We start from the raw sequence: 19596 nt of genomic DNA, 5'->3' as shown, positions 1-19596 counted from the left end.
TTTGGATCACACAGGTGTGGCTGCTCTTGTGATTATTTATTTTTTACTCCTTCCCTGCAAACAGCCATAGAAAGCAACCTGCTTTTCATACTGCAAGCCTTGCCTTCACAGACCCTGAAGAAGCTATGAGCACTCAGCCAAATCCTTCCATTTTTAATTAAAATAAATTCTAAAGGAAATGTCAGAAATTTGCTGGGGAGGCCTTGGCAGCTGTATCAGCAACCCCCTTTAAAAGTTGCATGTTCAAACACCAGAGTTTAAACCAATGTTTCACAGCCTTAGCTTTTATAAGAAGTGAGGACTTCAACTCCCAGAATTCCACAGGTAGCAGGATTGGTTAATGTTATCGTGGTGAGCTAAATTTAGAGGCTGGAATGTCTTAACCTGGTTTATTTACATCTTTCCCAGAATATAAAGAGGAAAGGGTGCCGAGGAGTCCAAACAAATGGGCCTATTAATTAGAAAGCCTGTTCCTAAATGGAGCAAGGTGATAAGCGAACTGGACTGAATCATCTCTTTCTCAAGACAACTTAGAAGTAAACGGATTGCCTAGTTGGTCTTTAAACTGGAAGAATTTCTCAAGTTCAGACAGGCATTTGATACCACCCTTTTCAGTGGCTGTATTCCCATGTTTTTGAGGGGGAAAACGTTTATATTATGTTTTAAGGTATTTCAGTTTTCTTAATTTCTGTGGATTGAATTATCACTTGTTCAGCAAAGTTATTACAGCCGCGAATGACAGGGATTTACCATGGCTCCTTGTAATTGTGGCTATCATCGTAGTTTCCCCTTGGTAACATGACTACGATCCAGTTCACAATTACGATTTTGCAGGGTCCCACAGTCAAATATCCACCATTTGTATGTTTCACTGCTGGCTTGCAAAAAGCAAAGCCAATGGGAAAGCCAGCAGGAAGTAACAAGGGAGATCATGTGACACCCCCTCCCCAGATGCTGCATTGCGTAGGGTTTGGCTAACAACGGCAACTGAGACAGCATCAGCTGCTGTTGTAAGTTGGTTTAGTCTTGTAACATTTGTGCTTTATGACCGTGTCGCTTAGTGACAGACTTGCCGGTCCCCAATTGCCATTATCAGGTGAGGGCTACACGTGTTTGTTTTATTCCCATAAGAAGCACTAGATTACATACAGATAGTTCTGTGATTTATGACCACAATTTAGCCCCCAAATTTCTGTTACTAAGCAAGACAGTTATTAAATGAATTTTTCCCCACCTTATGACCTTTCTTGCCACAGTTGTTAAGTAAAATTGTTAAGTTAGTAACACAGTGGTTAAGTGAATCTATCTTCCCTACTGACTTTGCTTGTCAGAAGGTCATAAATACGTGAGCCACAGTGGCGCAATGGTTAGAGTGCAGTACTGCAGGCTACTTCTGTTGACTGCCAGCTGCCCGCAATTTGGCAGTTCAAATCTCACCAGGCTCAAGGTTGAACTCAGCCATCCATCCTTCCGAGGTGGGTAAAATGAGGAGCCAGATTGTTGAGGGAAATAGGGAACCGCTTAGAGAGGGCTGTAAAAGCACTGTGAAGTGGTAGATAAGTCTAAGTGCTATTGCTGTATGCCAATTGCTGAAGATCTGGTTTTGGATCACATGTCCATGAGGATCCTGATGGCAAGTGTTGAAAAATGGTCATAAGACATTTTTTCCATTGCTGTTGAAACTCCAAACGTTCACTAAACAAATAATTGTAAGTCAAGGACTGCCTGTAGTGAAAAAATTCGAAATGATAAAACACAAGCTGCAATTTTCTTCCTTATTCAGAAGATGGTGAGCTTTGAGGAGGTGGCTGTCCATTTCACCAAAACAGAATGGGCTCTGTTAGGCCTGAAAGCAAGAAAGATGTACAGGGACATCATGTTGAAGACCTATGAGAATATGGCTTTCGTGGGTAAGTACCACTGTCTCTGTTTCTCCCTCAACTGCTGGAAAGGGCTTGACCATTGTGATTAATTCAGGGAGGTTCTGGATTGGTAAAAGGAAATATTGCTTGAAGCAATGCAGGATGATGCACTTCCATCAATTGTGTTGATGGTGGCCAATTTATATTATTTCCTGAGAACAATTAATCAGGGGAAAAATTTGCCTTCAGAAGTTGTGAGTGCTCCAACAATGGGGTTTTTTTATAGAAGAGATTGGACAATCATTTGTCTCGAGTGGTATAGGGTCTTCTGTGTCAGGGTTCCAAGTAATAGACCCATAGCAGGCAAAACTCCGAGGCAGGTAGATTCCTCAAATAATAACTTTAAGGACATATCATAGTGGCACAGATCTGGTGAAAACTGACTCTGAAGGTTCCCACAGTTTTCACCTAATTAAAAGTAAATGTTTGTCACTTTCTCAAAACAATCAGTCACATGGTCCAATCACGGCATTGTCTGGTTGCCTAGTGACATCACTATGCCTTCCTCTGACCAGGTGTGAAAATGTCCTTGGTTCCCAAGAGAAAGTATTTTGTTTTGGCTACAAAATCCCAGCCATCCAAAATCTGAAATCATCGGTCACTGAAAAAAGTGACCGATGACCATTTTTCACACTTATGACAATTGCAACATCCTCATGATTATGTGATTTACATTCAGATGCTTGGAAACTGAGTCACATTTAGGACAGTTGCAGTGTCCCGGAGTCACGTGATCCCCTTTAGTGACCGTCTGACAAACAAAGTAAATGGGGAAGCCAGATTCACTTAACAGCCATGATACTAATATAAGAACTGTAACGAGTCACTTAACAAATGTGACGAGAAAAGTTGTAAAATGGGACAAAACTCAGTTAACAAATTTCTCACTTAGCAACATAAATTTTGGGCTCAATGGTGGTCGTAAGTTGAGGACTACCTGTACCATATTTTTCTTGTAAGGATACAAAAGAAAAATAGGAGCCATGTGTTCCTTTTCATCATGTTTCTTGCCTTCCTCTGTCCTTCCCTCCTTCAAACAGGATTTTCTTCTTCAAAGCCAGATCTAATCTCCTGTTTACAGCAAGGGAAAATCCTATTGGAATCCGATCAAGAAAGAAAGATTCCTTTTCTATCCTGCACATGTGAGGCAATTTGATCCAGTAGTTTGACAGGTTTTTTCTTTTTTTTTTGCCCAATTGATATGTTCTTTGGCTTTTAGGGAATGGCAACAAACTGATGAGCACATAAAAACTTTAGCAAAGCCTCTGCAATAAAATTAAGGTAAAGGTTCCCCTCGCACATATGTGCTAGTTGTTCCGGGCTCTAGGGGGTGGTGCTCATCTCAATTTCAAAGCTGAAGACCAGCACTGTCCGAAGATGTTGTGGGGGTGTTTCTCTATTTTCTCTATTTCGATAGCTTCCATAATTATTCTCTTGTTGAAGTGTTCAGTACAAGAGAATAATTATGGAAGCTGTCGAAATAGAGAAACACCCCCACAACATGAATAAACGTGACGATACCTCCCACCTACCAGACATCTGGAAACCAGCCCTAGTCAACAAACGAGCCCCACCCACCACCCAAGCCGTTACAACACGAAACAACAACGGACACACAGCCAGCAGGTTGATCTCCTCTAGGACTGACCTTGTAGCTCAAGGGACTCACAGGAGTCTTCTCCAGCACCATAGTTCAAAGGCCTCAATTCTTTGATGCTCAGCCTTCCTTATGGTCCAACTTTCACAGCCATACATTGCAACTGGGAAAACCACAGCCTTGACTATACGCATTTTTGTTGTCAGGGTGATGTCTCTGCTTTTTAGTATGCTGTCTAGATTTGCCATAGCTTTCCTCCCCAGGAAGAAATTTCTTGGCTGCAGTCCCCATCTGCGGTGATCTTGGAGTCCAAGAAAATAAAATCTGCCACTACCTCCATTTCTTCCCCATCTGATTGCCAGGAATTGAGAGGACTGGATACCATGATCCTAGTTCTCTTAAGGTGGGGTTTCAAGTCATCTTTTGCCCTCTCCTTCTTCACCCACATCAAGAGGCTCTTAAGTTCCTCTTCACTTTCTGCCATTAAAATGGTATCATCTGCATATCTGAGGTTGTTGATACTGTATTTCTCCTGGCAATCTTAATTCCGACTTCTGATTCATCTAGCCCGATCTTTCTCATGGTGTAAATTAGAACACGCTTTTACACTTCCCTCCCTTAATTATGATTAACTTGTTCCTGAAGTTTCTGCAAAGGAGGTTATGCTGCTGTATCTCACTTCTGTTTTATTTCTTTAGGACCTGAGCAAGTGAGTGAGAATGAAGAGACATCCATTCAGTCAGGTAGTTTGGCATTGGAGGAACAGAAGCGAACAAAATGGCCCGGATCTCAAAAGATTCCCTTGGTTTGCAAGGAAGATGGGGAGAGCACAGAGATTTGGCCAGGAGACAGGAGGCAACAAAAGGAAAAAGCCATTCCGAGCAAGAAAAGTCAAATCCAAGGGAAGCATATCGGGAATAAGAGTCTGAAGGACAGATCTGCTTCCGACATGTCTAACAAGAGATCCTATGAATGTTCAATCTGTGGCAAAACCTTCTCCAGTAACACTTACCTTGCCATGCATATGCGCTGCCATACAGGAGAGAAGCCTTACAGATGCTCAGAGTGCGGGAAGAGTTTCAGTTACTCATCAAACCTATCTTCCCATCGGAAAATCCACACCGGGGAGAGCCCCTACCGATGCTCGGAGTGTGGGAAATGTTTTATATAGAACACAAACCTTCGGAAGCACCAACGCATCCATGCCAGGGAGAAGCCCTACCGATGCTCAGAGTGTGGGAAATGTTTTATATGGAACGCAGAACTTCGCAAGCACCAACTCACCCACACCGAGGAGAAGCCCCACATGTGTACTTACTGTGGGAAGACGTTCAAGACCTGAGCACATGTGAACAGACATGAAAGAATCCACCGAGACGAGATGCCTTTCAAGTGCTCAAAATGTGGAAATAGATTCAGATTCAAAGAGCAGCTTGTCCTTCACGCAGGGAGTCACACGGGGGAGAAACCCTACAAATGCCCAGACTGTGGGAGGAGTTTTAATTGTAGAAAATATTTTCACAGACACAAGAAAACTCATGTGGGAGGGAAATTACATCCATGTTCAGATTGTGGAAAAAAATTCCGAAATAATTCATACCTGCAACAACACCGAAGGATCCATACTGGCGAGAGACCTTATCACTGTTCATTCTGCAATAAAAATTTTACCTTCAGTTCAGTTCTTGCAATGCATAAGAAAATCCACACTGGATATAAACCTTATCAATGTCCAGATTGTGGCAAAGGTTTTAGGAAAAAATTCTTCCTTGATAAACATATGAAACGGCATAAACATTAATGCCCAGAATGCTTCGCCAACTTGCAAACCTACAGCTGCATAAAAGGATACATACTAGCGAAAGAGCCATTTGAATTCTTGCATTGTTTAAAAAGTTTTGATTGTATATCTTTGCTGATGATTCAGCAGAGAAATCGGTTCCACCACAAAACCGCGGTAGACTAAAGCGGTGTGACTAAAGCGCAGTGACAAAACCGCACCGTCAAAACCGCGCGACAACAGCGCGCCTACAACAGCGCGCCGACAGAAGCGCACTGTAACATAACCCTAAAAATAACCCTAAACCTAACCCTAAACCTACCCTAAACCTAACCCTAAACCTTAACTTAAGTTAAATCGCGCTTCTGTCGGCGCGCTGTTGTGGGCGCGCTGTTGTGGGCGCGCTTTTGACATCGCGGTTTTAGCACCGCGGTGTTGTCGGCGCGCTTTAGTCTACCGTGGTTATGTCGTGCCACAGAGAAATCATACAGGAGAAAGACCATATCTATGCTTTGTGTGTGGGAAAAGCTTCACAGAAAAATCCAGAGTGGAACATCATGAGGAAATCCACAAGAGAGAGAAACCGTTTTAGTGTTGGGCTTGTGGGAAAAGTTTTCTCGACGGCAGTGCTCTTACATCACACAGGAAAATTCACAAGAGAGAAAAAGAGAGAGAGAGAGTGAGAAAGAGAGGGAGGGAGGGAGGGAGGGAGGGAGAGAGAGAGAGAGAGAGAGAGAGAGAGAGAGAGAGAGAGAGAAACCACTCCCTTTTTAAAATTGCAAGAAAAGTTTTGTGCAGAGGGCCAACATTCTTTAAAAATAAGAAGAAGGAAAGCCGTTTTAAATGTGCGGACTGTGGGAAGACCTTCATTCAAAAAAATAAAAACCCAAGCTAGCTAAACACTTCAAAACCTGCCACAGGCAAGGCTACCTAAGAGAAATGCCAATACTATATAGCAGCTTTCCCAGTTCATCGGAAGCAAGTGGGCCTAACTAAGCAAAAGGAAATTATTTGCATATGGGCCTGGTTGTTGCATTTATGCAGTTAATTTGAGCTGGCAAACCCACTTTTATCATCTTCCTTTTTCTGCCAAGTGATGCTCAGCTGTTTCTAGAAGAGAGCAAGTCTTCCTCCACCCTCATCGCCATACTGCCTTTCAGGAGAATAAAAATAAGCAATACATAATAAAGTATTTTCTGTTTTTTTAAATGTGTGCAATAAAAATAATTGCTGCTTATACCACCTTTGAAGTGTCTTGACTAGAAGTATCAGCTCTCCTTCCTTTGCAGAAGAAAAGTGCTAAAACTAAGTGTTACCTTGCAAGAGATAAAAATAATAATAATTAACCACCGTACATTTCAGCCATTTAATGCTGATGCCAGGGTTGCAAGCAATAGATGCATATCAAGCAACACTCCAAGGCAAGTAGCGTCCTCAAAGAATAGCTGTATTGGAAATATCATATTGGCACATATCTGGGGAAAACTGACTCCTGTGGCTTTTCACCCAATTAATTGGTTTTCTCTCACCCACAATCAGTCACATGGCTTAATCAGGCACTGTCTAGTAGCTTGATGACATTACTCCTCCTTCATCTGACCGGGTGTGAGAACGTCCTTGGTTCCCAAGGGAAAGTATTCTATTTTGACTACACAACCCCAGCTATCTCCAATCCCCCCCCCCCATCCCTCAGCTTTAGTGTGGCAGTACTGAAGCTCCAAGATGGCTTCAGCCAAGCCAGGGTTGACAGCTGAGCCTGTGGAGAGATGCTCATTTCCATTGGGTTGTCACCCTCAATCCATGTGGGGGAAAATTCAGCTAAGAACATTTTGACATTTTGATTAATTAGTTTTTATTAAAGCTGGAAAGTAACAGCGAGACTCTGGTTTCTGATCGTTTAAGAATGAAAAATGCCAGACCATATTTCATCAAATTGTAGTTGTGGGAAGAAGAGAATGACAAGTGTACATGTTGTTGGGAGTATACTCCTAGTGTTGGGTAGACAATATAGCTTCATATACAATACCAAATGGTGGTTGTTGCTTTAAATGGGTGAATGTACTTATCAGGTGTAATTAACTTTATAATCGGCTGTAATTAACTTTGCAATAAGAGGAAGTCAGGAAATGCTTGATGACTACCTGCTCGCTTGATGACTGGAACGTGAACTGCGACTGTAAACAATTGTTTGTTCTTTGAATTGTGTTTGGACAAATACCTACTATCACTGCTTGTGAAGCTATTATTATTGTTTTTACTAGCAGCGTCTGTGACTCTATTCGTGTGTTTCTTCTACTAGCAACGTTCCTTCTCTCCAGCTGTACATTCCGCTGCGCTACTTTCTGTCTCCCAACAGAGATACCCCTAACAGGTTATATTTGACAAAAGATATTTTTTTTCCAATGGATGAAGGATACATATATGGGTACAGAGAAATTTCAGCTTACCTATTGCAGTGAGAGAACACTTCGTAATTCAACTTCCTTAGCTTTTGACAAGCCTAAATGCCAGTTGACCATATTTATTCTAACGTTTTGAGCACTCATCTCACTTTGGAGGGGAGAGTTGTAAATTATATGCATAATCAGCATCATTGAGAATGTTTTGATTTATGGAATCGTAATAGTTTCTGGGTCAAAGGTCATTTATTGGCATAACAAAGGTTAACAAAAGAAGTAATTGTGGCATGTTTATGGAGAAGATGGTTTAGCAGCTAATGTAATTATGGCTAGGCATATTAACTTTGCTATCGGTCAGGCAAGAAAAGGCACAGATTTAATCATAATAGAGCTGGAAGGGACCTTGGAGATCTTCTAGTCCAACCCCCGACTCAAGCAGGATACCATTTCAGACAAGTGGCTGTCCAATCGCTTCTTAAAAACCTCCAGTGATGAAGCACCCACAACTTCTGAAGGCAAAGCTGTTCCACTGGTTAATAGTCCTTTCTCCTTAATTTCACTTAAAAATTGAATGCGTTTTGGAAGCGGGGTTGGGATTTGAAACACCAGAAATTGGTTCTTTTGGGTCCCAGAGGCTTAGCACCCCTACGTTTACATATATATTCTTTATCATTGGATGTTATTGGTACAATCTCAGGGTGCTTTGGGGGCTGGGAAGCTGTATTTTGGAAGTTGTTAAGATATTGGACAACCCTCTGCCTGAAATGGTATGGATTTTTGTTTTTTTTTGCTTGAGCAAAATGGACTAGAAGATCTCCAAGGTCCTTTCCAACTTCGTTATTCTTCGTTATTCTATTGCCTGCCATTTATTTATTTATTTATTTATTTATTAGTTTGTCAAACATGTACAAGTCAGCAGGTATAAGTATGAACATGGACATGAACAAAGGAAATGAATACAGATAAATGGGGACAGTAGGACAGGGGTGGTAGGCACGCCGGTGCGCTTATGCACGCCCGCTTCACGCCCGCTTTACGGACCTCTTAGGAATGGGGTGAGGTCCACGGTTGAAGTTGAAGCTGTGGGGTTAAGAGTACGAAACAACGGAATCATGTAGAGCATTCCAGGCGTTGACCACTCTGTTGCTGAAGTCGTATTTTCTGTAATTGAGTTTAGAGCGGTTAACCTTGAGTTTGTATCGATTGTTTGCCCGTATACTATTGTGGTTGAAGCTGAAGTAGTCGTTGACAAGTAGGCTGTTGTAGCAGACAATTTTGTGTACTGTGCTTAGGTCCGACCACAGGAGACAGAGTTCCAGATTGTCCAAGCCCAAAATTTTAAGCCTGGTTGGTCATCTTATAGTTTGACGGCTCTATTTCAAATCCTATTATTATCTCTATATAGCAAGGAGAACATCAACCACGAAAAGCAACTGTTGAGATGAACAAGTACTGATAGAAAGCGTCAGTGATTTTTAGGCTTGATAAGAGATAAAAGAAAGCTTACCATCAAGAAACCACTTCAAAGATTTGTGTGAAAAGCTTCAGACCACAATCGAATGTTTGTTCACACAGGAACTCAGATGAGTGTGCAGAAACAGCTTCTGCTAGAGTACATTCGCTGCTAAAGCTCTACAGTATAACCTTTGGGAAAATTGAAGGAAGACTGTGTTGAGTTATTATCTGCTCAAGGCCACATTTGGTACATTTTGCCCATCGTAAATCAGGTAATATTATACAAGCTCTTCCTGCATCAACTCAGAAAGCTCAGACTGCCCTTCTACTGAGGAATTATTGAGTCTGTCATTTGTACCTCTATAACTGTCCTGTTTTGTGCAGCAAGCAAACAGGACAGGTAGAGACTTCAATGGATAGTTAAGAGTCCGCAAAAAAACAATTGTAATCAACTTGCCTTCCATTTAAGATCTGTATACTTCACAAACTACTGTACCGATAGTCTTTTTAACAGATTAACAGAGTTGGAAGGGACATTATAGGTCATGTAGTCCAGTGGTGGGTTTCAAAAATTGTTCGAACCTACTCTGTGGGTGTGGCTTCCTTTGTGGGAGTGGCTTGCCGCCCATGTGACCGGATGGGAGTGGCTTGCCGCCCATGTGACCGGATATGAAGATGCCGCCGACACTTGTCAGAACCACCTTAAATTACCTCACACTCAGCACTGGCCTGCATAAGAATATGATGTAAACTTGTTTTTTAAAAGGCAACTTTGGTTTGCGTTAAAACAACTTCAACACACGCAATGTTCTGATTGCACCACAAATGCAGTAGTCATCCTTACCTTTCACAGAGGCACTGAGTTTTATAAATAGGAGCATGATAGTGTAGAATAATTATATCCAAGGACCAGTGGTGGGTTTCAAAAAAATTTGGAACCTCTTCTGTAGGTGTGGCCTGCTTTCCGGGTCCTCTGGTGCAACCTCTTCTAACTGGTTCGGTAGATTTGACGAACCGGTTCTAGCGAATAGGTGCGAACTGGTAGGAACCCACCTCTGATCTAGTCCAACCTCCCAACCTCGAGCAGGAGACCCTACCCACACCATCCCTGACAAATGGTAGTCCAATCTCTTCTTGAAAGTCTAAAGTGATGAAGCTACCACAACTTCCGAAGGCAAAGCTGTTCCATTGGTTAATTGTTCTGTCAGAAAGTTCCTTCTTATTTCTAGATTGAATTTCTCCTTGGTCAATTTCACTCCATTATTCCTTGTCTGGCCTTCAGGTGCTTTGGAAAACAGGTTGACCCCCTCCTCTCTGTGGCAGCCCCTCAAATATTGGAAGACTGCTATCATATCTCCCCTGGTCCTTCTCTTCACTAGACCAGCCATGCCCAGTTCCTGCAACCGTTCTTCATATGTTTTATTCTCCAGTCCCCTAATCATCCTGGTTGCTCCTCTGCATTTTTTCTAGAGTCTAAACATCTTTTTATAGTGTGGTGACCAAAACTGGATGCAATATTCTAGGTGTGGCCTTACTAGGGCTTTATAGAGTAGCATTAGTACCTCACTTGATCTTGATTGTAGCTTTTTGCCCCATTTTACGACCTTGTCACAGTTGTTAAGTGAATCACCAACAGTTGTTAAATTAGTAACCAATTTGTTAAATGAATCTGGCTTCCACATTGAATGTGCTTGTTCACAAAAGGTGTTCACATGACCATGGGCTATTGCAACCATCATAAATACGAAGCAGTTGCCAAGCGGCTGAATTTTGATCGTGGCCATGGGGATGCTGCAACTGTTGTAAGTGTGAAAAAAGTCACTTTTTTGGGTGCTGTGGTAACTTTGAACAGTCACTAAATGAACTGTTGTAAGTCGAGGACTACATCTACTAATGGTACAGGTAGTCCTCGAGTTATGACCACAATTGAGCCCAACATTTATGTGGCTAAGTGAAACATTTGCTGAGTGAGCTTGCCCTGTGTTATGACTTTTCTTGCCACCGTTGTTAAGTGAAATTGCATTTGTTCAGTTAGTAACACGGTTGTTAAGTGAATCTGGCTTCCCCATTGAGTTTGCTTGTCAGAAGGTTGCAAAAAGGTGATCACAGGACCGGTGAAAGGTGACTGTCATAAATACAAGAATCACGTGAAGTGTTAATACCACTTTCTAATGCCTTGGTAAGGGCACACTTGGAATACTGCATTCAGTTTTGGTCGCCACGATGTAGAAAAGATGCAGAGATGCTAGAAAGAGTGCAGAGAAGAGCAACAAAGAGGATTAGGGGACTGGAGACTAAAACACATGAAGGGACTGGCTATGTCTAGTTTAATGAAAAGAAGGACTAGGGGAGACATAATAGCAGTGTTCCAATATCTCAGGGTTTGCCACAAAGAAGAGGGAGTCAAACTATTCTCCAAGGCACCTGAGGGTAGAACAAGAAGCAATGGGTGGAAACTAATCAAGGAGAGAAGCAACTTGGAACTGAGGATAAATTTCCTGATAGTTAGGACAATTAATCAGTGGAACAGCTTGCCTCCAGAATTTGTGAATGCTCCAACACTGGAAATTTTTAAGAAGATGTTGGATAGCCATTTGTCGGAAACGGTGTAGGGCTTCCTGCCTAGGCAGGGGGTTGGACTAGAAGACCTCCAAGGTCCCTTCCAACTCTGCTATTGTATTGTATTGTACATATCATCAATCACATGTCTGGGTGCAAATCCTCTTGATCTGAGCAAGGGTGGCTTTTGAGTAAATGCAGACAACGCGGGAGTCCCTTGTAGAAAAGGGACAGGGGACGATTCAATACAGACCGAGCCATGAAGAACGGTCATCATGTCACTATTTGCAGTGCTGTTGTACCTTTGAACAGTCACTAAGTGAAGTGTTGTAAGCGCGTAGGACTACTTGCATTTGGTATTGTATCCTTTTGCTGTCCTTTACACGCAGCCTTGAATATCTCAGGCTCTCTACCTTTCATTCATCCATCCGCTCCAACCGCTGATTAGTTGCGTCTACCCTTGCCAGTCTCCTGGTAGGGCTTCGGTCACATGGTAGGAAGCGGAAAGCAAGGGAAAAAGCCGCCTTTAAAATACAGAGAAAGGAGGAGGAGAGGTTCTTCCCCAGGTCTGTTTGGATCCCTCTGTGTGTATGTTTGTGTGTTGGGTGCTTTAATCCGGATTAGCGGCCCCTTAAAAATGCTGTTTCCCATCAAGTGCCTCTACGTGCTCCCAGCTTTTTAAAACCCACTTCTTTTCTTTCTGATGGGTAGTAGTAGATGTCCTTTTTAGGGATTGCCCCGATGCAGTTGGTTTTTTGGATGGGTGGAACTTAACTCCTTTATAAAAGTTGGTTTTCTCCCCAAAAGTGGTTGGGGTGTTGAAAAAGAGAGGGGGAAAAAACTACATTCGGCTGGGGAAAGAGAAGAAACTGCCGACGAGTGAATTTCTCAAGAGGTAAAGCAGATGGGGAGGGAGAAGGAAGAGTGCAGCATCCAGAATTTAGAGTAGAATAACAGAGTCGGAAGGGACCTTGGAGGTCTTCCAGGTCTCCTGCGGGAACAGGGGGTTGGACTAGATGACCTCCAAGGTCCCTTCCAACTCTGTTACTGTTTAGTCCAACCCCCTGCTTAGGCAGGAAACACTATACCGCTTCAGACAAATGGTTGTCCAATCCCTTCTTAAAAACTTCCAGTGTTGGAGCAATCACAATTTATGGAGGCAAATTGTTCCACTGTTTAATTGTCCTCACTGTCAGGGAATTTCTCCTTCGTTCTATGTTCTGGATCTCTGCTTGATTAGTTTCCGCCCATTGTTTCTTGTCCTTCCCTCAGGTGCTTTGGAGAATAGTTTGACTCCCTCTTCTTTGTGGCAGCCCCTGAGATATTGGAATACTGCTATCACATCACCGCCAGTACTTTCCTGCTGGACTAGAGGCAGGGTCTTGAGACTACGCTATCCATAACCCCATTGATGCTCTGTTCTCGCCCATCGCCCCTCCCTTCCTGTTGAATTTAATCTTTAAATTCTGCCTCCTCTCTTTTTATAGTGTTATCTTGAAACCACATCTGCACAGAATGAATTGTATTAGTACTGTGCAGCTACTGACTGAGGTTACATATCATCAATCACGTCTCTGGGTGCAAATCCTCTTGATCTGAGCAAGGGTGGCTTTTGAGTAAATATGGCTGCGTCCAGACAACGTGGGTCTCTCTTGTGTAAAAGGACAGGGGACAATTTAGGTCAGACTAAGCCATCATATGTAAAAGAGTTTCAGTTTGCTTTTAATTGCACTGAAATACATTTTAAATGTTCACCATTTTTATCCCGCCGCCTTATTGTTTAAAGATTGGTTTCAACAGGCCAATCAATGACCAGAAATGATGCAGTACATTATTAGATGTGGGTATGTCTACTTTAATGAAAAGAAGGACTAGGGGAGACATGATAGCAGTGTTTCAATATCTCAGGGGTTGCCACAGAGAAGAGGGAGTCAAACTATTCTCCAAAGCACCTAACGGCAGGACCAGAAGCAATGGGTGGAAACTAATCAAGGAGAGAAGCAACTTAGAACTGAGGAGAAATTTCCTGACAGTTAGAACAATTAATCAGTGGAACAGAAGTTGCCTCCAGAAGTTGTGAATGCCCCAACACTGGAAGTCTTTAAGAAGGTGTTGGATAGCCATTTGTCTGAAATGGTATAGGGTTTCCTGCCTAGGCAGGGGGTTGGACTAGAAGACCTCCAAGGTCCCTTCCAACTCTGCTATTGTATTATTGTATTATCTCCATGTGCTTCAGAGCAGCCCAGAGGAATGCTGGGCTGAACGGTGCTTAGTCTAATTTGTGAGGTCTCTTCGCATGTTCATTGCTGGATCTTAAAGAAGCTGGAAGTTGGAACTGGAAGTTTTTAAGAAGTTGGATAACCATTTGTCTGAAGTGATGTAGGATTTCCTGCCTAAGCAGGGGGGTGGACTAGAAGACCTCCAAGGTCCCTTCCAATTCTGTTTCTATTCTATTCTATTCTATTCTATATAGATATGAGATCAAGTCCAAGGATTCTTGTGTCTTTTCAGAGAAACCAGAGGAAAAACAAGGGTAGTACCCTGCTTTTTTAAAAAGGAGAGGGAGGAATTAGAGATGAACAGGTTTCTTAAATGTGTGTATTTTGACTATCCTGGCTTGGGGTGCTGGGAGAGGTTGGCTTAAGTTTGAAAATATTGGTGCCCAAAATGACTTTCCAGATCAATGTTTCTCAACCTTGGCAATTTTAAATTTTGCCATGTAGCAGGACTTAGGCAGCACACCTTCTCAGTCGTGGCCTCTACACTTTGGAACAAAAATCCAGCAATTTTCTCAACCTTGGCAATTTTAAGCTGTGTGGACTTCAATTCCCAGAATTCCCTAGACACCAACAGTTATAAGTGATCACTTATAACTCTTTCAAATTTGAAAACCCATTTGAAATTTAGCAAGTACTGAAGGTTGGTATTGTATGGTCTAAAAAGCCAGCTTGTGCAATTTTAGCCTTGGAGAATAGAGTAGGCAGGAAAAATACTTGTCTGCTCAAATCAGGGTGGACTACCGTATTTTTCAGAATATAAGATGCACCTTTCCCTCCCAAAAAAGACGGTGAAAATCTGGGTGCATCTTACACACTAAATTCAGCATTTTTGGGCTACCGAAACCCCGCCCCCTTTGCAAAAATGGACAGGCAGAGGGTTTGGGAGACTTGCAAAGTGCTCCTGGGGGCTGGGGAGGGCAAAAATGAATGGAAAACTGGCCTCCCAAAGCTCTGCACCTCCCCCCCCCTTTTTTTTTGCAAAAAACGAGGCATGCAGAGGGTTTGGGAAGCCTGCAGAGTGCAAAAACATTTTTAAAAAAATTACCTCTTCAAAATCATGGTGCGTCTTATACTCCGGTGCGTTTTATAGTCTGAAAAATACAGTACTTCCCCCAAATTAACTTTTAAAAAATGTTTTTATTTTGACTCTTCTTTCATCCCCCCGTGACAGGAGCAAGTGGCTTTCTGGGGCCTAACCTCAAATGTTGGATTTGGAGTTGCTATGGAAGAAGATTCTGGCAGCATCATTGTTCTAGGTGAGGGCTCTTTCTCCTCAAGATTTGTGAATCAATGCAAAGTGAATCAGGTTCTTCCTTGACTCCCAGAAGGACTTGATTTGGGAATATTTCACAGGCATTTCTCCAGCCTCACTTGGAGGTTACCCTAAATTGTGCGAAAATAAACCCAGGTAGTCACTTCCGGGGAGCAGTTGGCTGCAGGTATCTTGATGCTTTAAATGAAAGAGATGGAGCAGCAGTGCAGAATACATGACCAATGTGCTTTGCTAGCTGAGGAATGCCGTTGCTGTTTTGCTTCCCTTCAGCTCCATGCGCTACTTGGAGATACAATGGTAGCCTTTGGGGGCACCAATGGCCCCGTGTTTCCAGAAAGATCTATCTCTCCCTCAGGGTTTCCATTTCATACCGGTTTTCCCTAGTGATTGCTTTGCTAGCCAAATCTGGGAATGGTGTGTGTGTATGTGCGTTTGTGTGCGCGTGTGTGTGGTGTGTTTGTGTGTGAAGAAATGAGGTTTGCTGTGGGTAGTTTCAGATACTAAAAATGGACAATCATAGTAAATTAGGGTATATTAGATAGATCTCAACCTACGGTGATTTGCTTTGCGATTGTTTGAAGTTATAACGGTCCTACCTTGGGGATACTTACGACCTACATTCGAAGTTAACGATGGTTGCCCCCTTGGCCAAGTGACTAAACTACTAGACAACAGGCACACATTTACAATCGGTTTGCTGCATCCAGGGTCACGTGACTGCGTGTTGTGACTTTTTGTCTCAAACTGGCACTTCTGATTTTCAGCGAACACATTGGTTTGCTTAGGGATTGCAGATTCATTTAATGGCTGCGACGATTTGCTTTTAAACAGCCGCTACATCAAGTCACCAAGTCGGTCACATGACCAACCCGTTTTTACAACTTGTCGTGGCTTATGTTTGTGATGGGCATATGCTGCATTGGATTGTAAATGAAGGACGATCTGTGCCTTAAGTTTTTTTTTGTTTGAGGGATGGGATTGGCTTTTAAGATGTTTTTTAAAAAAGATTTTAAAAAAATTTTAAGCATAAAAGACAACATAAAAAAAATCTCATCCATTACATACAGCATGTCATTTGGTTAAAAGCGTTTGTGCATGCATATTTTCAATTACATATACAATCACAGATTTTCCGTCTAATATTACTAGATACTTCACTTTCATTGTTCAACATATATTCAATTACAATTAATATTTCTTTCTTTTCAACAAACCTAATTCTCTTGCATTCTTGATTGTCTATTTAATAACAATATACCTTTATGTAATCACTTATCTCATTTGGAATATTTTTACAGTGTAAAAGAATTTTCCAACTGTTTATGTTTATACATCACTACTTTCAATTATGCATAATCCTGACAATCATCCATCAAGTATGCTTATGTTCATTGTTGTCCTTGTACACCATACATTCAAGCTGTTTTTTGAGATGTAAAATTGTATAGGTAGTCCTCGACTTGCGACCGCAGTTGAACCCAAAATTTTTACTTGCTAAGTGAAACATTTGTGGAGTCCTGCCCCATTTTATGTCCTTTCTTGCCACATTTGTTAAGTGAATCACTGCAGTTGTTAAATTAGTAACACTGTTGTTAAGTGAATCTGGCTTCCCCTTTGACTTTGCCTGTCGGAAGGTCGCAAAAGGGGGGGGGGGTGTCACATGACCCTAGAACAGTGCAACGGTCCTAAATATGAGCCAGTTACCAAGCATTTGAATCTTAATTGTGTGGCCATGGGGATGCTGCAACAGTCATAAGTGAAAAATGATCATGTCACTTTTTCCATTGCCATTGTAAACTTTGAACAGTCACTAAATGAACTGTTGTAAGTCGAGGACGATCTGTATTCGTCAACTCTTTTTGAAGTATGGTCATGTCACAAGATTTTGGCAATTTTAAAAAAGCTGACTATTCTCAGCCAAAGGCATAGGCAGTTTTCGAATTTTGTGATAGTTTTCCTGGCGTCCTTCATGTCCTTCTTTAACAACTCTTACTTTACTGTTGTTAAAAAGAAAAGTTTCATTTTAGGGACGGCAGCTTTTATTGGTACAGGTAGTCCTCCTCGACTTTATGATCACAATGAAGCCCAAAATTTCTATTGCTAAGCGAGACAGTTGTTAAGTGAGTTTTGCCTCATTTTATGACCTTTCTTGCCAGAGTCGTTAAGTGAATCTCTGCAGTTGTTAAGTTAGTAACACAATTGTACAGTGAATTCTGCTCCTCCGTTGACTTTGCTTGTCAGAAGATTGCAAAAGGGAATCTCATGACCAGGGTGGATTTGATTTAAATCAAGTGGATTTAAATCACGATTTAAATCACTAGTAAAAAAGGCTTGATTTAATTCAACTTGATTTTAATCATAATTTTGAAAGAGCAACTGTCATCTCTCTCCCTGAGAGCCGAGGTGGCGCAGTGGGTAGAGTGCAGTACTGCAGGCCACTTCAGCTGACTGCTATCTGCAGTTCAGTGGTTCAAATCTCACCGGCTCAGGGTTGACTCAGCCTTCCATCCTTCCGAGGTGGGTGAAATGAGGACCCGGATTGTTGTTGGGGGTAATATGCTGACTCTGTAAACCGCTTAGAGAGGGCTGAAAGCCCTATGAAGTTGTATATAAGTCTAACTGCTATTGCTATTGCTATTCATGCTGAATAAACTAAATTATTAATATATCTTAAATAGAAAACTATTTTTGATAGATTTTTACTCCAAAGGCATCGTATTAAAATAAATTTGATTTTAAAAAAATCCAATTTAATTTTAAAAAATCCAATTTAAATGTTAAGAAATCCAATTTAAATTTAAAAATCCAATTTAAATTTAAAAAATCCAATTTAAATTTAAAAAATCCAATTTAAATTTAAAAAATCCAATTTAAATTTAAAAAATCCAATTTAAATAAAAAAAATCTAATTTAAATAAAAAACCCAATTTAAATAAAAAATCCAATTTAAATTTAAAAATCCAATTTAAATAAAAAAATCCAATTTAAAAAATCCAATTTAAATTAAAAAAATCAATTTAATTTAAAAAATCCAATTTAAATAAAAAATGCAATTTAATTAAAAAATCCAATTTAATTTAAAAAATCCAATTTAAATTTAAAAAATCCAATTTAAATTAAAAAAAATCCAATTTTTAAAAAAATCAATTTTTATCCATCCTACTCATGACCCTGGGACACTGCAACAGTCATAAATACAAATATGAGTCCATTGCTCAGTGTCCAAATTTTGATCACGTGACCATGGGGATACTGCAACAGTCGTAAATGTGAAAAACAGTCAAGATGTCATTTTTTAAAGTGCCATTGTAACTGTGGACTGTCACCAAACAAATGGTTGTAAGTCGAGGACTACCTCTAATTAACTCCAGGTCTACATAAAGACTGATACCCCAATTCTCTCTTCCAGAAGGTGAGGAGGACGAAAGAATCTACCCGGGAGAGGATCCCCATTACCGTCCGATGTACGGCAAAGGTTTTGGTGATGCGTCGGGCCTCATTGATCACGAGAGGCCCAAGGGAACTGAGAAACGATACAAGTGTGCTGATTGCGGGAAGGGCTTCAAGAAACGATCAGCTCTCCTCACCCATGACCGGACTCACACGGGAGAAAAACCCTACAGATGCTCAGAATGTGGGAACAGCTTCAGTAACAAATCCAGCCTGACCAGACACAAGAGGAAACACACTGGAGAGAAGCCCTTCGGTTGCTTAAACTGCGGGAAGCGTTTCAGCCAGAGCTCGAGTTTAATCAGGCACATGAGGAATCACACCGGCCTGAGGCCTTACATATGCTCAGACTGCGGCAAAAGCTTCAAGCAGAGCTCCAGTCTTCTAGTCCACGGGAGGACTCATACGGGGGAGACCCCGTATAGTTGTTCCATCTGTGGGAAACGCTTTTCCCAGAGCTCAAATCTGGTGAAACACGAGAGGATCCACACTGGGGAAAAACCTTACCGATGTTCAGACTGTGGGAACACTTTCACTAACAAGTCCAGCCTCACGAGGCATAAGAGAAACCACACGGGGCAGAAACCCTACAAATGTTCCCAGTGTGGGAAAAAATTCAAGCAAAGTTCAGGCCTTCTGAAGCACGAGAGAATCCATACACGGCCCGGCTTCTTGAATTATTCTCAGCCCGGCTTGAATCCGGATTCCAAGCTGCCTGTACGTGAGAGAGGCCACGTTGGAGAGAGCTTATAAATCGCTTGCATTTTCTAAGCCAAGTTTTATTTGACATAAGTAACTGAGGATGGACTCCCAGGAGGACTCACTGGAAGGACTCACTGGAGAAGAGCCTAATGCTGTGAAAGATGGAGGGCAAAAGAAGAA

At 41.7% G+C, this 19596-nt stretch overlaps 2 protein-coding genes across 2 annotated transcripts; both read left to right on the top strand.

Moving 5' to 3' along the window:
* The first annotated feature begins 4900 nt into the window (after nt 1–4900).
* Nucleotides 4901–5320, top strand: LOC116524097 (zinc finger protein 239-like). Its single transcript, XM_032239182.1, has one exon. The coding sequence runs from the start codon at nt 4901–4903 to the stop codon at nt 5318–5320; it is 420 nt and encodes a 139-aa protein (XP_032095073.1).
* Nucleotides 5321–12224: 6904 nt separating this feature from the next.
* LOC116504254 (zinc finger protein 239-like) lies at nt 12225–19596 on the top strand. The gene is made up of 3 exons (XM_032211172.1): nt 12225–12278; nt 15163–15247; nt 18674–19596. The coding sequence occupies exons 2-3, from the start codon at nt 15214–15216 to the stop codon at nt 19465–19467; spliced, it is 828 nt and encodes a 275-aa protein (XP_032067063.1). The 5' UTR covers nt 12225–12278; nt 15163–15213; the 3' UTR covers nt 19468–19596.

The sequence above is a fragment of the Thamnophis elegans genome, chromosome 2 (genome assembly GCF_009769535.1).
Source record: "Thamnophis elegans isolate rThaEle1 chromosome 2, rThaEle1.pri, whole genome shotgun sequence".
In the NCBI taxonomy this organism is placed as follows: domain Eukaryota; kingdom Metazoa; phylum Chordata; class Lepidosauria; order Squamata; family Colubridae; genus Thamnophis; species Thamnophis elegans.
Note: the sequence above shows the minus strand (reverse complement) of the source record. Positions and strands in the feature narration are given on the sequence as shown.